Consider the following 18,841-nt stretch of genomic DNA (forward strand, 5'->3'; position numbering starts at 1 on the left):
TTCTTATTCAGTAAAAACATTGAGAATCGTGTTTGTTCATCCTACAAAAATATTATTAATTCATTTCGCAATTCCCATAACCGGGTTAACACGATAAGCATCTGATTTTTGTATGGAAAAGAAGAGATTTTTTTTTTTTGCCCATTTTATCACATGGTTTATTCTATTGTGTAATAGCAGTCTATTGTGTAATAGTCTACTTTTAATAAAATTAAAAATTAAAAATTTTTATAGCTTCACAAAGAATTTGTTTGAGATTATCTGGCATACTTTTGTGGCAAGTTCATGTCTGTGAAGGAAACAGTGCGTTCATTTCACCCTTGGCATAAGATGATCTTTAAATTTCTTCATAAATCCACTGTTCTTTCCTGTTATCACCTTTGTACCATCACTACATCTGCAATACATTTTGTCCAATCTATGTTATATAGTTTTTAGTAGCTTCATAAAAAACATCAAAAAGACATTGTCCTGTTGCATAACCAAGTATTGATTTGCAAAACAACATATTTTCTTTGACTGATCTGTCCCTGTCGCATTCATATCTCACAAACATATGAACTGAGTAATGTTTGCCACATCTTTTGATTCATCAAATTGAATACTAAAAAGTTCAATTGAACTCACTTGCTGAATTATCTAATGGCGAAGCAGCCATGTCATTGATTCACCTTAATATTTTGTCGTTAAAAAGTAGGTTTTTTCAATTTTTTTGCTTCTTCCGTGCCTATTAAAATAGTGACCACATCAATTGCAGCAAGCAATATGAGGTTTTCTGTGACTGTATGGGGTTTGGACATCTTAGCTACTCTTAATGCTATGAGATAAGATGCTTCAAGTGCATTTTTGTCAATATGGCTTTATTTAAAGATAATATAGTTTATTATAGAAAGAATATATAGATTTATAATATAGAATATTCGATTTCTCAACGTATGCAATTTTCTTTTGAAAAATTCCAAGGGTTTGTTTTTATGGAATGGATGTTTATTTTCCAAGTGTCAAATTAATTTTGCTGGCTTCATGTTTTCATCAGAGAGGACTTGAAAGTAAACAATGCACTGTGACTTTCCATCCAGCAAGGTAAAACCATAATTTAAATAACTGTCATTGCATAATTTTGTCTTTTTACCGATCAATTCACTGGATGTAGATGGCACACTGTTTTTTCTCAAATTTATCAATTTTTCATAAGAATCTAATTGAAAAAAAAAAACCGTCTGATCTCACACTAAAAAACTAAAACCTCAATTATTATTATTTATTATATAATATAATAATAAGCAGTGTATAAGAGGTCCTTATGCCTCTTTTACACTGCTGAGAGCACAATGTGTTATAACGTATCATATGCATGTTTGAACACACATATAATATCATATGAAAGTATCATATGCATGACACTCTCACAGTGAATATTATGCAAACTGACCAAATTAAAAGGAGCATGTGTACATCAAGTTGGAAAATATAAATTGCTCATGTTTGTACACTTAATACATGCATGTTCATACCCGTTGCTATCAATGCAGCTATATAATTTTAATTAGGTTTCATTGGGTTGTGGTTGGGGCTGCAAAATATTTATTTTATATTTTTTTACTTTCTGGGGGTCATCGAGCAAAAAAATTTATGGAATACTTTATGCCTCCTGTCCACAATTTCAAACCTTCAAAAAATTGTATTATTCCGAAATTCATCTTGTACAAATTTAAAAAAAATTAACTAAAATCGAAAAACGCGCGCAATCTGCTATGTTGATAATTGAGTTTCAGACAAACTATCGATACTGAATAATTATATCGGAATTATTCACAATCGATATCACAATGAATACCGTTCGTGTATAGACAATTGTTAACCAAACAATGTAGTCTTAGTTGGTGAACGTTTGTTAACTAACCATGCCTGTTTGTCGGAAATTCATGCACTGAAATATATTCAACTTCGGTTGAATTTTACTATCAACATATTTTTTAATGTCTATATCCATTATTGGTAACAAATTATAAATTTAAATTCTCGATAAAATCTGGTTAATTTTTCTTAGAATAACTTTTATTTTTGTAGCGTTCTAAATTTTTTTTAAAAATGTCGCTGGCCGACGAACTACTGGCAGATCTTGAAGATGATGAGATGGAAGAAAATTTTATTGAAAATCAAGATGTTTCGTCCGAAATTGATGAATCTGAAGCCATTGTTCCCATGGAAGAAGGTAATTTTGTGTATAGTCTTATCTTTCAAATATGGGTAGTATTCATATGAGAAAAATTAAGGTAATTAATTTATGGCATAGTGAGATCAGAATGCCAGTTAAACTGTGATTTATTTAATTGTGGTTTTAAATAATTTGTATAGGCTCATTTGTGTTATAAATATACATTACCATTCTAGAGTATATGCAAATAAAAATAATATTTGTGTAAAACCTTTCTTTCTTTTTTGTAATTATGTTAATGTAATTGTAACAACTGTTATATGTAGATTAGATAACCAAATTATAACTGAAGTATGTAATCACTGATTCTATCAAGGAAAGGATGTACATAAAGTCTTTTAATACTAAAATAATGTTTGTTTACAATTATAGATTTAACTCCAGAAAGATTCACTGATGAAATTGCTGTTTACAGCAAAATGTACCTGTTGGGACAGAAACTTAATTTAAATAAAGAGCAGGACAGTAGTATTTAGTAAACAGGAAATACCTATTGTAGAAGACAATTAAGTTATGTATGGATTTTGATACATAAACCGAAGTAACCAGAAGTAAAGGAATTTTACTGAAATACAATGTTGAAAAAGTATTTGTATGGACTGTAGGTCCTTTATATCATGATTATGAAGACTCAAAAAATTGAAGGGTTTTATAATATGATAATATGAGTGTTGAATATAAAAAAAGGATTGGTAATATTCAAAATGAAAGTTTTTAAAATTGATTGAAAGTAAGTATATGTAAAAATGTCACAGATTCTCAGAACTATAGATATATTACATCAGGATTTTGTTAATATACTAATAGCTTTAGCTAAAAACTAAAAGGAAAGAGTATATATTAAATATGTATGAAACTAAGATATTTATATATATTAAATAAATATATTTTATAAGACTAATACGGTAAAATGTTAATGTAAATTATGAACAAAAAATTCTAAAAACGTGTTTAAATTGTGTTCATTATATTTTGAACTATTTAACATAGAATAGGAATACATTTAAATTTATCTCAAATTATCATAATTTTTATGTATTACATGATTTTTTTCTGTTTGTAGAAATGAAAGGTGTTGCTCTTAAACAACTGGCACAGTTGCGTAGTTCTGATCGATTGCAAAGAGTGCTTCGTGAAATGGAGCAATACCAAAGAAAGGGTCATGGACGAGATAATGTTGCTGGACCATTAGAAGCAGATCCTGAATACCAGTTGATCGTTGAAGCTAACAATCTTGCTGCCGATATAGATAATGAGATTGGTGTGTAATAGTAAAATTACATTCAGTTACTTTGTTAGACTATTTTTTTATTCCTCGTTAAATTCAATTTTTTGTTGTTTATTTGAAATATGAAATTGCCTTATTGCTGAAGAATCTCCTAAGATACTTCTTTTTATAGTTTAAGTATTCTTAGCTCTTCTTTCTCTTATATCTTATTACTTGTATTAATTAATAATTTGGTTAAATATGTATTATTTATATTAAAGTGATATTATTTAATTCATTTCAGTGCTTATACACAGATTTGTTAGAGATAAATATTCAAAAAGATTTCCGGAGCTAGAATCACTTGTAGTACAACCATTAGAATATATGATGACTGTTAAAGAATTAGGCAATGATTTAGACCAAGCTAAAAACAATGAAGCATTACAACAATTTTTAACCCAAGCTACAATTATGGTTGTTTCTGTTACTGCATCTACTACTCAAGGGTAATAATAATTATTTTATTTTTATATTTTTTTGATTATCCAAAACAGAATACTTTCTGAAAAAAGTATTAATAAATGTTATGTATAAAACATAAATTATAGTTTTATTTTAATAATAGTTTTTTTTAAATAAAAGTTAATTCGACTAATTTAAAAAAGGATAAAAAATTTCAAAATGAAAATGTATTGAAAATAAAAGTAACATGTATTGATTAAATACATGTAGTATTACTTTAAAATAATGTTTTTATGTTGAATGCATAAAATCCAGACAGTTTACAGAAAAAAAGATAGAAAAAGAATATTTAAAAAAATAATTCTTTAATATGTTATAATTTTTATAGCATTTCCCAAAAAAATTGTATTTATTTGGAAAGAATAAAGTATATTTTCTAAATCTATGATGATAGTATAAATAATTAACAAATTAGTAACCATATAAAACCAAGATTGTTTTTATTAAAATTATGACAGTGAGGTGTTATTGTACTTATAAAACCTAGTAATGTATGTTTAAGCTGCATACATGTAGCAATATACATGTATGTCAACAATAAAATATTAACTTTTATGACATTTATTGTTGTATAAAACATTTGATTAATTAAGTATAATAATGATCAGCTAATAAAACTGATGTGTGTCTAACACAATATTGAACATGAATATTAAAAAAAAAATGTGGTAAAGCAGTTATTTTTACAAGAGTATTAAATGTGGAGGAAGAAAACAAAAGCAGTGAGTGAAAAAATTTAATTTTAGAGATAAGTGTATTAAATGTTTATTTTTTCATCTTGTATGAAATATACAACAAATCACTCTGCAGAAAGTTGAAAAGTCTGTAGTTCAGTTTGGTATTTCCACACACATCATATAATTCTGAGGAAGAGCTACTAAGGTATTCCTTTTGGAAACTTGATATTGTTCTTGGGTAACTCTGTATTTGCATATGATAATATAACAAAATATAAGGAAATGCCAGACATAAAATTTTCACATGCTACAAAAAGGTATTAATCTAAAAATATATCACCTAATAATCAAAAGCAACAAATATGATATTTTGAATTTTTAGAAAGCAGATCTGATTAAAGATTTTGTCTTTGTAAAATTGTTTTACAAGGCAATTCAAAGATGAAGTGAGGGAAACAGTTAAGAAAAAATCATAAATGGAAGGTATGTGAAAATGACCAGTTTCCTTAATATTACATTGATAAAATTATATATGAAAATAATGTATCAAATAAAGAGGATGTTACTGAACTTGGAATTTCTAGGGAGAAAGTTATATATATTTTATTATCTGTCTGTTTGGATTCTGAAAATTTTGTCGTAGATGAAATACTGTACTGTCTTAATTATACGAAGCTGAAAGAGTTCTGAAAACTCTAAACTAAAAGATGCTTTTAAAGAAAATCATTATATGCAATAAAACTTAGGTTCACAATTACTAAGAATGAATGTAATCCATGGAATACTGCCATAAGAGTTACTGTAATTGAACAAAAATCAAAATGCAAACTTCGGCTAGAAAGTTCTTGTTGGTTGTATTTTGGAATGATGTAAACATTATTTGTAGATGTAATTAAAAAAGGAATGAAAAGAAATTCTGAATATATAACATAATTAAAATTAAAAAAGTTAGGGTTTATAAAAAACTGAGAATCTTCAATATGACAATACTAAACCTCACTACAATTGCAGAAGCAAAAGATCAATTAATTGCTTGGTTTTTTTTTCTAATACTTTTTCAACTATAGAGCAGTTCAGACCTGGCTCTTGATGATTTCCACATACTCCCCAAAACTTGGTGAAGTCTACAGTGAGGAAAAAATTTTGAAAATCAGACATTGATTTTCTTCTAGGATGGATTTCAAAAAGTAGTGCATGCTGATGGAAATGAATTGTTATTGGTAATTATGTGGGAGAATAAAGGAAAATTCTCATTTTTCATTAAATTATTTCTTCCTATCCATTTGTTGTTTAAGCGGATACAAAATTTTTCACCTCTTTTATGTTACCTCTAATGAAATGAAGATATATGAAAAATACACAATAGCCATCCATGAGTAGTCAGTTTTCCTATATCATATTTTAGCAATGTAGTTGTAAAAGTATCCAACCACATGGAAATACTGATAAACTATAGAGATAAGACTTAAACTTAGATTTGTTTGTAATTTGCTAGAAAAAAGGATCATTATTCTAAATGATTTAAATTGTTTTACAACTATAATTGTAATATACAATTGCTGTATATTACTTTGAGATTGATTATCCTGAAAATCTTAAACCATTAATATAAAATAATATATCCATTTTTTACTTTTGGGAAGTTAGAAGGAAGACTCCTTGAAAAAGGCATAGAGTAAACAAATACCTAAAGAAAATTAATGCTATATATCATAACATTTTTAAGGTTTATACATCATACTTGATTTATGTTATCCTTAACAAACTACGCAAAATATTGTTTTAAATAATAAATTACTTGTTATAAAAAAAATTTATAAATACATAAAACAATACTGAGTAGGCATTATGAATGAACTGATAATTGTCTTGTGAATTACTCGGATCATTCATTCTTTAACTTAATACAGATTATAATGTTTTGTTACAGTTATACAAAACTATTGTAGCTGTAATTGCTAATAACAATAGTATATGTATTTAATTAGCTAATGGTTCAAAGAATCGTTATTAAAGTGTTGAAAGATGTTAAACATTCAACATCTTTTAATTCTTTTTTGCAAAGGCTGTTATTTTTAAAAATAAAAATATGAATGGATGACTTCCTAATATGATTTATGTTTCCAGTCAAATGTTAAGCGATTCTGAACTTAAAGAAATAACAGAGGCTTGTGATATGGCTGCTGAATTAAATACATTTAAATTAAGAATTTATGAGTATGTTGAAAGCAGAATGACGTTTATTGCTCCAAATGTTACAGCAATTGTTGGTGCTTCTACAGCTGCAAAATTATTAGGTAATTATATTCAGAATAAATGTTCTTATATTTTTATATTCTTATAAAACATTTTTTTTTTTTAATTCCATGAGGAAATTTTATTATAGTTTCAAATAAAATCATCTCATACCTAATTATAAAGAATATGAGCTCTTAAATACTTCAATTGGAAATTATAAATTTCTAATTGAATCTTTAAAAATTAGTAGCTTGATTGTAATTGCATTTGTTTGATAAATTATTGTTGATATTAAACAAAAGTGTACACTATTTAAAAAGAACAGCATTCTCTTATTTATATCTTAGACTAATTTAATGTATCAATAAAATCATAGATAAGAATTACAGAATATTTAATAGAAACATATGGTTCAATGTTCACCCAGATTTTATTAAGCGATATCTAAAATTAAGAATGTAATGCTTTTTTCTATCCTGTTTTAATAAACTGATATAATTACAAGCAACCATAACCTTCTTCATAAGAAGCAGAAACACTTCCATATGAAATAGTTATTAAATTTAACTTGGACACCTGCCAAACATTATCACATGTCTTGAAACAATTATGGCCATTTAGGAGAAAAGCATAAGAACTATTTGTTTTGAATAACAAGCTGATGAAATTTTATTTAATGAAAGTTTACCATTATGAAGTTAAGAAAGAAAATGCGTTTTCCTGAAATTAAAATCTGTATACATTTTTCAGCTCAATTACTAAATTTCGTAATTAAAAATACAAATTAATTATTTTATTTGTTTGTTTTTATAGGGGTTGCTGGTGGTTTGACTAAATTATGTAAAATGCCAGCGTGTAATGTACTTATGCTTGGTTCACAGAAAAAAACTCTGTCAGGATTTTCACAAGCATCTGCTCTACCTCATACAGGATTCATTTATTACTCAAATATTGTTCAAGATACTCCTCCAGTAAGTAAATTTTGTGACAGTTGCTGTTATGTGAAAATTGTCTTTGGTAAGATTGTAAACTAATCTGAACAAAGGCGCCATCCCAAATCAGCTGATTTGAAAGTCTGAGTTCCAGCATTCAAGTCCTAGGAAAGGCTGTTACTTTTATACGGATTTGAATACTAGATTGTGGATACTGGTGTTCTTTGGTGGTTGGGTTTCAATTAACCACACATCTCAGGAATGGTCGAACTGAGACTGTACAAGACTACACTTCATTTACACTCATACATACAATCTTCATTCATCCTCTGAAGTAATACCTGAACGAAAAAAGTAATGAATGAAAAAGTAATTATGAAGTAATTCCTAGAAGCTTAACAGGAAAAAGAAAAGGGTTTACATTTTATAAAGTTCATTTCTTTTTTCTTTTGTTTAATTTTATAACTTTAAATAATTTTATATTTACATTATGCTTTTAAATTTTTATTATTTTTACATAATGTTTGAGTAATTGCGTGAAGAGAATTGCGTCTCTAGTGAAAGAGACTTGAGTAGTCTCTTTCACTATCTACGAACAGTTGCTCCAGATGTTTTTGAATTGTGAGTGTGAGCAATTATTGCATTTTCAGCTGATAGAATTAAGTTGAAAAGTGAAGAAAATAAGAAATAATCTAAGTTCTTTAAAATTATGAATTTGGTCTTGCTTTGCACATGTATTTTAATTAGAAAAATTGAAATAATTTTTTGAAAAATTCTAGATTTTTACTGAGAATTGAATCTGAGATATTTTATCTGAATTCTAGAAAAAAGAAACTTTTGTTGAAATATTTTGAATAGTTAGTTAATGTAAAATGATCAAATGTGTTGTAGAAAATTATGGCATAAGTTGGGTATTCCAACGAACATTACATTAATATTAAAAGATCTTGTGCAATTGAACTATTCTGAATTATATGGGAAAATAAGAATATCTTTGATTTTGGAACTGTAGGATTAGAGTATATTTAATTATTTTTATCCACTTTATCTTTATTTGTATAAGAAAATGTTTCTTTTAAATAAGATGTTGTTGTATATGACTGATATTTTTAACTTACATGGTGTAATTTCAATTATAGCTTTTAAAAACTACTTTTTATGCTTTTAACAAATTCAATGATTTTATTAACCGATTTTTATTTTGAGATTATTCTGTCCTACAGTTGGTCGCTGCTCAATTACAGTTCAGCAATTGGTTTTGATCATCCCTAGTTGTCTGTTTCTGAGACAGTGTCATTAATTATTTTCTCCAGTAGGCAAAGATTACTATGATAAGTATTTTTAGTTTTAATTAAAAAATAAGTATTTTTTTAAGTGGATTAGATACTAGGTTATGCAACTTTTAAAAAATGTACATTGTTGTAATATTATTAAATGTGAATGAAAAAGCCATTAGTAGTTTAAAAGATATAATTCAATATATTAATAAAACTAACTATTAAATATTTAATGTAATAATAATGTTTCAGGATCTCAGACGTAAAGCAGCCAGATTAGTTGCATCAAAATGTACATTAGCAGCACGTGTTGATGCATGTCATGAGAATACTGATGGATTAGTTGGTCATAAATTTCGTGAAGAAATAGAGAAAAAGATTGATAAGTTAACTGTATGTATTAATAATTAAAATTAGTATTTTACTAATGTTTAATGTTTAAACCCGTAAAAATATGAAAGTTTAAAAAAATCATTTAACTATTGCAGTAACAAGATATTTATATTATTAATTGAAATATACATGATGTGTTTAAATGTTTTAGTTTGTACTTTTGAATTTTACATTAAGGATAAATTAAGAAATTTTGTTTTAAATTTTGTCACTTTTATAAAAGCTAATTTTTCATAGTTTTGTCCTTATTCGTGTGTCAATAATAGTAAATTTTTACCTCAAAAAATATCTTGTTAAAAATTATGATGTTGAAAAGATATTATTGCTTGAGATTAATCAGAAGCGAGACTAAACTTGACGTTGGTAAATATGTGACCTGAAAAAAATTTTTTAGCTTATAAAAATATAAATTACTTTTAAAGTTGGTATTAAATTTGTCGTAATATTGTAATTATATTTAGCTAAGACATTAACAAAGTTTTTAAAGGCTAAGATCGCAATCACTTTTTAGTGCTTTTAAAAAAAATTTGTAATTTTTTAGTAAAGAAAAACTGCTTTTAGTTACCAATCCAAATATACCGCAATTAACTATTTGTAACAGTTTTATTACTAAATGTCATCATGCATTGGAATTTATCCTTTTATTTTCAAGATTCTACGCAGGATCAAGTTACAGGTATTAACGTAAGGGTAAGGTTGTAAGAAGATGCTAATTCTTCCGTATCTACAATATTTTATGGAATACCATCTTCAAAATGAAAAAATGTCAGGTGAAGGTAATAATTACCAATGATTAAAGTGGTAGATGTGTAGAAGTTACTACAGATATCTATTTCATACAATTTTTTATTGTAAATAAATATATTCTTCCAAAGATCTGAATATCAAGCTTAATGCAAAAATCCATCATATTTTAAAACATTTCTTTTTTATTTTAAAAAGTTCTGCAAGTTATATGATTATTCACTGTTCAACAGGATCGCAAATATGGATTAAATAAGTAAAATCTTTGGTAAGACATTGGGTAATTGTTGTTTCTTAGATCTATTGTTTTCCTTAACTTTTATCTTTTCTTACTCATTATTGGTTCTAAGGGTATAAGTCTGAATCTGCTAAGCTAAATTTTCTGTAAAAAATTTGTGTAAAATAATAATCTAAAAATTTGAATTTACAAATAATATCCAGTCTTTACTATTTGGATTTGCAACTGCCTATATTGTATTGATGTGTATAAAATTTAAATGAAATTTAGATTTATTGCTTCCATTGTTATAAGTTGTTACTTTCTTGCAAAGTACTGAATCTTGAACATTTATCACAACTTGATTGTAGTCATTTTATTGAAAAACATATTAATAAAACAAACTGCAGTATTTTTATCCTATTTTCTACCACAGAAATTCCCTTTCCTGCTGGCAGTGTCTCCTAATGCAAGGCATAGTTAGCCCCCACCACAGCTGGTGGGTTATGTCTTTCTTCTCTCTGTTACCTAGCAACCATTTGTGAGCTTCCTATGTAGACTCGTTTGGAGTTGCTCCTCTGTCATTGCTTGACTTGGTTTACAGAGTAATGACTTTGTATAGAAAAATTTTACAATATATTTTGTACTATGAAAAAAATATTGTTGTTTATGGCTAGCAGTGGCAGAATAACAAAGAATGGTCAGGGCTCAGCTTTTATATCCCAAAGTTGGATATTTATAAAACTGTCGAGGGATTATTTTCAAAAATAAAATGAAAACAACAGACCTCTTCTTTTGTTTTGGAAAGTAACTGAACGGGTTTCAGATGCTTTAAATATTAGTCAAAAATCTGTTTCAAGAGCTTCCAAAGAAGTGCTTGAAGTGACACCAATGAAAAACAGAAAGAAACCTGTGTTAGAACTAGATGACTTTACTAAAACAGCAATTCGGAATGTTATTTAGGAGATTTATAGAAATAAAGAACTTCCTACGTTGAAAAAAAAAATAGTGTATTATAAAGCAGAGGGAGTTACAGATGAAATGAGTTTGGACAGTACAATTCATGTAAGCTCGGGTTTAGGTGGAAGAAAATAAACAATAGAAAGTTCCTGCTGGAAAGGGCTGATATTATGTGGATGCGGTGTAATTTTTTACGTAAGTGTTGAAACAATTTTGTCAACACCAGTATTTATAAATGAAAATTGTGGACCGATGAAATGAAGAGCTGTAGAAAGGAACCTACTTTAGAAAGGCGGAAGGGTCATTGTCCATCTTGATGAAATAATTATAAATTTAAGACGTCCGTCAGCTTCAGATTCTGGTAAAATGTAATTTTAATCTTTTATGATGTATCTTAGTAAATTTCATTTAGTTGTAAATAATTTAGGTTAAAAATTGTAGTCTATATAATTATTGAAAATAATGTTAATTATTTTGTAAATGTAATTTTAATTTTTTCTGTTTTATTTTAGCAAGTAAGTTTTGTAAAAATATAGTAAATAAATAGATAAAAAATTGAAAACATTAAATGGAAAAAATATAGTGTTTTTAAAGTAATTGTAGTGATTTAAGACTGTAAAAAATAAAGTCCCCCAAAAAATAATAAAATATAAAAGAGACAGAAAAAATAAATGATAGAAGAAAAATAGAACCTACAAAAATTATTAAAAAAAAAAGTTCAATTATTATTTCTTAAACTTTTTCTTAATAAAAAAAAGATATGTTCGGCTAAAGTACATGCAATGCTGCAGGTACAAATGTCCTGAACAATAATATGCATTGGTAGAAAAAATGTCGGAGCGCCTGCAGTGCGTTTGTTAAATCTACATATAATTCGATATCTGGGATATGTAGGAGGACATTACATGGGTTGTTGTTGTCTGTACAGCCTACTATGGAAGGGGAACATTCTGTCCTCCCGTGCCACGGGACAAGTATGAGTAAAGATACTACAGTAAATATTAATAATTAAAGAGCCTACTATGGAAGGGGAACCTTCTGTCCTCCCGTGCCATGGGACAATTATGAGTAAAGATACTACAGTAAATATTAATGATTAAAGACAAAATCGTGTCGTAAATTTGCTGGAGTAGTTCACTACATAACCTGTGGTATTTTGATCACTTGTATTTTCATTTGTTTTTTTTTTTTTTTGAGTTTAAATTTAAGCAATATATGTCCTGCTTTCATTATTTGTGATATATTAAATTCTATTAATAGATCTTTGTAATTTATTTTGTTATTTAGGAACCTCCACCAGTGAAATTAGTTAAACCTCTTCCTAAGCCCATAGACCCTGGAAGAAAGAAACGAAGTGGGAAACGTGTGCGAAAATTGAAAGAGCGTTATGCAATGACAGAGTTAAGAAAACAAAACAACAGGCTTAATTTTGCTGATGTATGTTTAACAGTGTATATTTTTGAATGTATTTTATTTAAATGCAATACGTTATTTCATTTTGCTGTAGTTTTTAATATCTTTTCTATTTTACATGAAAACTATTTGTGATGGTTACTTAACACAAGGTTTGGTTGCTTTGGCACATATGGAGATCTATGAGTGGAAGCAATGTTTTCTATCATTGCTTTGTTTTATAATTTTAAGTTGAAAATTGATTTAGTAATTTTCCTAAAAATAATATGATTTATATTTTTATATTTGTATGAAATTGTATTATTTTATATTGTCATACATTAGTTGGCTTTTGGCTTTAACATCTATATTTGAATATATCTCACTCATTGTGGTCGTTGTGTCTATAGAAATACTCATAAGTGCAAAATGTTGACAGTGAAACACTTGGTTTATAAATACAGTATTATATTTCAAGACAAGAGGAGAGTAATTTCAAAGAACAAAATATAGTACATTTAAAAACATTACGCATAAAATAATAAATATAAATCTTATTTTTGTTTAATAAATACAAAGGTAATCATAAAATAATATAACAATTAAAATTGTATCCCTGTAGGAACAAATAATAAGTTGTTTTTTACACTGAACTAAAATGTCATGAATTAAAACTGAAAAAATTGTAAAACATTCTACAAATTAATTTTTAATGATAATCTGAAGAAGATTTGGGGTAAGGATTCCTGATAGAGGGTACAACAGCTCTTTCAGTAGTTGTTGGAGAGTATTAACTAAGTAATTTGTTAATATGTTTTTACCAGTGTAAAGTTTACACTTTGTTGCTGAAAGTGTTTGAAAATTACCATTCTATTTTCAAAGGAAGTATAATCTTCATTTCTCCTCTTTTTCAAAGCTAAAAAATTGATACGGAATAGGTAAGATGGGAATTTTTAAGAAATTTCAACTAAATATACAATAAAATATTCAAATAAAATAGTCAGTGCATATAACAATTTTTTAATTTTGACCTATATTTAAGACATAGTAAAATATTATATTCAAATTTAAGCTATTGAATATGAAACTGTAATATGTTACGTACTCTTCATTTATTTTGTAAGCCAAGTTAAGGGCTTTTCTTTCCAGACAGTCAGCAAGATCAAGGCCTATTCTAATCAGTTTGTGAAAACAACTCTTGTGAAAAAAATTTCATGAAATTAAAAAAAAGAAGAAATTGTGAGTTTATATGTCAATGAGAAATCCTTTGGTTAACAGAGTGAAGATGTTACTTGCAAAGTTGAATATTATTTAGATTTGGTGGGCATGCTGACATGTGCTACTGTATATTTGACTAAGTGAAAAAAACAATGTCAAAAGACTTCTCTGCACACTCTACTTTACTAGTAGCACAGGATAGTTGTTACATTGATAATGGTTAATACCTGGCTCAACTAACTTGTGACTCATGTTACGTCGCCTAAAACACTGGTTTTTGAATTTGTTACTAGTTTTTAATCGTAATGTATTATAGTAATTTTACACTGATATAAGACAAGTTCATTAAATATACATGGTCATCGAAAAAGGTTGCAGCAATCTAAAAAAATTGCATCTCAGAAACTATCAGAGACAAATGGTGAATTTTTAAAAAGTTTTTTAAAATCTCAAAGTTTTTTTTACATACCTTAGAATGTTTCAACATGAGCTCCTTGGTCACTCTGCAATGACCCAGCCAATAGTCATCTTCTGCCCAGCATTGCAGACGTAACTGTGGCAATAGTAATCTGTTGTTTTAAATGTTGTACATCCCTGATTTTTTTCTATGTAGACAATTCTTTTAACATACCCCATAGAAAAAAGTTTAGGGCTGTAAAATCTGGGCTTCTCACAGACCAAAGCACAAGATCAGCCCTACCAGTCCAACAATTAGGGATTGAGAACGTTTCAAACACCTAGGGTAAAGTGTGGAAGCACACAATCTTGTTGAAACATTACAGCAATGTATATTTGTTATATATGGTCAACTGCTTCTTCACTCGTTAACTGGCTGTTCAGGAGACATTTTCAGTTCTACGTTGCCAGATTCCTTAAACTGCTCGTATTACCGTCTAATGTTGTTTGCATGCAGGGTGTCATTGCCATAAACATGCCAGAAAGTCTGTTGAACAGTTATAACTGATTTATACTCTGCTAATCACAAAACGCACTGCTTTCTGCTGAATTGTCGGATTGCATTGACTGACAGTAGTGCAGAGGCAATATATGCATCAGCTCAAGGTAACTGCTAAAAAAACTTGACGATATCCCATTTATTTTGCAGTTCCAGTTAATACTTTTATCTCAGTTACACAGGGAGATGTGATTTGTTTTTTTATTGCTGCTACTTTTTTCAATGACCCTGTATTTTAACCTAGTTTTTGCAGCATCGTAAAATTCTTGTTAAAATGGACTCAGCATAACATATATGATAAACATCATTAAATGAAGACTAGGTTATTAATTTTATTTAGTTTTGTTACATTCCTTTACTAACACTTTCTGAATAAGCTTTTAATTTATAATCTAGTACTATACTCTGTTTTTGTAAATCCAGATTGAAGATGATGCTTATCAAGAAGATCTTGGTTATACACGAGGTACTATTGGTAAAACAGGAACTGGGAGAATTAGATTACCCCAAGTTGATGAAAAGACAAAAGTTAGAATATCAAAAACATTACAGAAAAATTTGCAGAAACAGCAGCAAGTATGGGGTGGAAGTACAACTGTTAAAAAACAAGTATCTGGAACTGCATCTAGTGTTGCTTTTACACCATTGCAGGTTAGTATATTTTTATGGTCAATAGTTTGTAAAATGGCCAGTCTTGGGTTTTAAAACAGATTGTATATAAATATTAGTATTCTTTCAGCATCATAGAAATTATGTTGAGATATTAAAAAAATAACTTAAATATGAAAATAAATGTTTTATGATTTTGTAAGTTGTAAGTTGTAAGTTGTTTTTAGATTATACCTTCTGAAACTGTTTGTTTACCCTTTAGATGTGTTTTGCCATACTATTACAGCAGTGAAAATTCAGTCCCATGGCGTTTTGCCATAATAGTACGCTTCATGTATTGCTATCAGCTGCTGTTGTGTAAAATGACTACCATTGCCATAGCCTGTTTCTCCCACCATTCTGCCGTCATTCCGATTTCAGCTGCTTCGTTCAATGTTATTCAGTTTGCACTTAGGTTTTCACAATTTTTGTTATAAAAATATCATATTTACAGTATGTTTTCTTTCCATATATAGTTTTTTAGTAATGTTATGTTTATGTAACGTTTTCTTTTTCCAAATGAGGTATAAAATCTTTGTGTTTATAATACAAGTTTTCTTTTTTTACTGTATTATTTTCTTGAATTTGTTTGCACTTCACTTCTTGTTTTCAATCTGTATTTTAGGGATATTTTTTTGTAGAAAGTAAACAGTTCAAGCATGTCAGAAAATAGTGCTTATGTGATTGATAATGAAGTTGCAAGGTTATTAGATGTCTTAGTATCAGACTCTGATTTCTTTGATGCTGAACATTTAGATATTGTTACGTTAGATGAGACTGATGAAGAGGATGAATTTGGTAGTATAATGCATAATGGTTCTGGTGATGCATTAGACCTACAAGATGAAATTTTTTATAGAATGACTGATTTATTTTCTAGGGATGCAGGTCACCGATAGTAATTACTTGGGGTTTAAGTTTGATGGCTTGTATAACTGTGAAGCTGGGTTGTGCATAGATCCATGTTTTGAGATCTATCGCAGTAACAAAACATTTATTAATCAGTCGGTATTCTAGAATGTTTACTATTTACATATCTTAAGCAGAAGTTAAAATAAAGTAAATTCGCCTAACATGCTTGTTTCTAACACTGATAGGGGTCACAGTTACCTGTATAACTAACACATTAAAGTTTAAATTCTTTATTTTAACAAGAAGAAAAATTTAATGAAATACAAAGATTAAAAATGAAATACATTTTTCTGAGAAAGTGAATTTTAAGTAAATGAAAGAGCCTGTAATAATCAAATTTTATTATTTGGGCATAAAAATTACATTCTACACCAATTAATTATATTTCAGACTTAATTTTAGCTATCAGAAACTAGAATGTCTGATTAAAATGTCTTAGAAGTTCTTTATATATTTATTGGATTTTAAGTATTTTAAAATATTTAATTGCTCATTATGCTCTGATTTTGTTTTGTTATGTTTAAACGTTTCTGTTTGTTTAAATTACTAAACAAATTACTTTTGTTTACAGGGATTGGAAATTGTCAATCCTCAAGCTGCTGAAAAGAATGTTAGTGAAAATGCCAAGTATTTTTCAAATACTGCTGGATTTGTTAAAGTACAACAAAGAAATGATGAATGAATTGTACATCATTCTGCATCTTTTAACATTTGTATAATTTAACCAAAAAATAATGAATGTAAAATTCTAATTATTAATGAATGTAATGTAATATACAAATTATGAATGTATAATATATAATTATGAATGAATGCAATTCTAATTATTAATGTAATGAATGTAATTGAAATTAAAACAATAAATCTTCTAAATTAAAACATTCTTAATTCTTGAATGTCCTTTCATATTTACTTTATAGTAAAATAGTAGAACTTATAGTGAAAATCCACAGGAATATATGAAAGAGAAGAATATATGTAAGACAAACGTAGAGAAGTAATTAAAAATAGTATATATTTTTTTAATGCCAATAATTATTTGTGGAGCCCTGATAATTAAAAAAAAGTAAATGAGATCATCTAAAAAATATACATCTCTTATTTAGCTTTTATGAAAAAAATTTGAAGGTAAAAAAAACGGGTAAAATATGAAATATGTACATTTAAAAAAAATGAAACTTTAAATTCTTTGGAACCGATCCCAATAAGTAAATATTCCTAACTGGATGTGAGGACAATTTCCCTGGAATAAAAAAAAATATATTCTGGGAATTAGAATTTAAGAAAAAAATCAAAAAGAAACAACCTAAATAATTTAATAAAAAATATATGCAGATAAGACAGTAGCAACTCTGTTATCAATCCTCTGCCTATTATTTTTTATGGTGATAGAATCTATTTTAGTATACTGTTTTGGCTAATTTGAGTTGAGGACAGTAATGAAAGTGGCAACACAGATGTCGCACATTCTTAAATAGTGCTATGATGTTTCCAGCGGTGGGTTAAGTGTATGGGAAATCAAAATGGGGGACTACCTCGAAGGACTGGAACCAAACTAGGTATGCTATTTTTTTCAAGGCCTATCATTTGGTACTTATATTATGTGTTACCGATGTAAAAAGTTTTTACTAAAAGTAGTTTCAATATGAATGGTTAATAATAGGTAGTCTAAAAAGTAGTGAGCCTTTTGTGCACGAGATAGCATTAGTCTCAAATCCCAGGGTATATGAGTTGCAGCAAGTCAGGCCCAAATGTCATTTGACAGCTGGCAGTTGAAGCTAGCAGATATGCCAACAGTGTTGGAATCCTTATACTCAAATGTAAGGTATTGCACCATGAAGATGTGTGAATTTTCTGCAAAACTGTGCTACATTTTACAATTTTATTTTGATAAAGGCACAAAAATGGTGCACAGGCCTTTGAAGAAATCTGTCCTGTTTATGAGCAAGATATGTTATCAACAGCAACAGCCAAAAGATGGTTCAGTTGCTTTCATTCTAGAAATTTAAATAATGTTCCTTATAGTAGGCAACCAATCAGAAGACGTGAATGATATTCTGGTAAATGTTGAGGAAGACCAGCATGTAAGCAGTCATGATGTCGCCAATGACCTAAACATCTATCACCAAACTTGTGTTAAACCGTTTGGAGAAAGTTGGCTACAAAAAGAAGCTTTACGTTTGGATGACACGTGATCTGACCCAGAATTATTTACTCAATTGAATTTCTCTCTGTGAATCTACTGAAGCAAACAAAATTGAGCCATTTTTGAAGCAGTTGATTGCGAGTGAAGGATAACCTATGACAACAATGTGTAAAAAAGATCGT

The 18,841-nt window shown here is 28.1% G+C and overlaps 1 protein-coding gene across 1 annotated transcript; it reads left to right on the plus strand.

Moving 5' to 3' along the window:
• The first annotated feature begins 1,843 nt into the window (after positions 1-1,843).
• On the plus strand, positions 1,844-17,392 carry Prp31 (pre-mRNA processing factor 31). Its single transcript, XM_075364152.1, has 9 exons — positions 1,844-2,215; positions 3,282-3,479; positions 3,730-3,934; positions 6,755-6,924; positions 7,679-7,836; positions 9,327-9,467; positions 12,676-12,825; positions 15,377-15,604; positions 17,085-17,392. Exons 1-9 carry the CDS (start codon positions 2,092-2,094, stop codon positions 17,193-17,195), a joined length of 1,485 nt encoding a protein of 494 aa, XP_075220267.1. The 5' UTR covers positions 1,844-2,091; the 3' UTR covers positions 17,196-17,392.
• Positions 17,393-18,841: the final 1,449 nt, after the last annotated feature.

The sequence above is a fragment of the Lycorma delicatula genome, chromosome 4 (assembly GCF_047948215.1).
Source record: "Lycorma delicatula isolate Av1 chromosome 4, ASM4794821v1, whole genome shotgun sequence".
NCBI classification, from domain to species: domain Eukaryota; kingdom Metazoa; phylum Arthropoda; class Insecta; order Hemiptera; family Fulgoridae; genus Lycorma; species Lycorma delicatula.

Coding starts and splice junctions, on each gene's coding strand:
- Prp31 (XM_075364152.1), top strand. CDS start 2,092: ATGTCGCTGGCCGACGAACTACTGGCAGATCTTGAAGATGATGAGATG. Junction 9,468..12,675: donor AAAAGATTGATAAGTTAACT/GTATGTATTAAT, acceptor TTTGTTATTTAG/GAACCTCCACCAGTGAAATT. Junction 15,605..17,084: donor TTGCTTTTACACCATTGCAG/GTTAGTATATTT, acceptor TTTTGTTTACAG/GGATTGGAAATTGTCAATCC.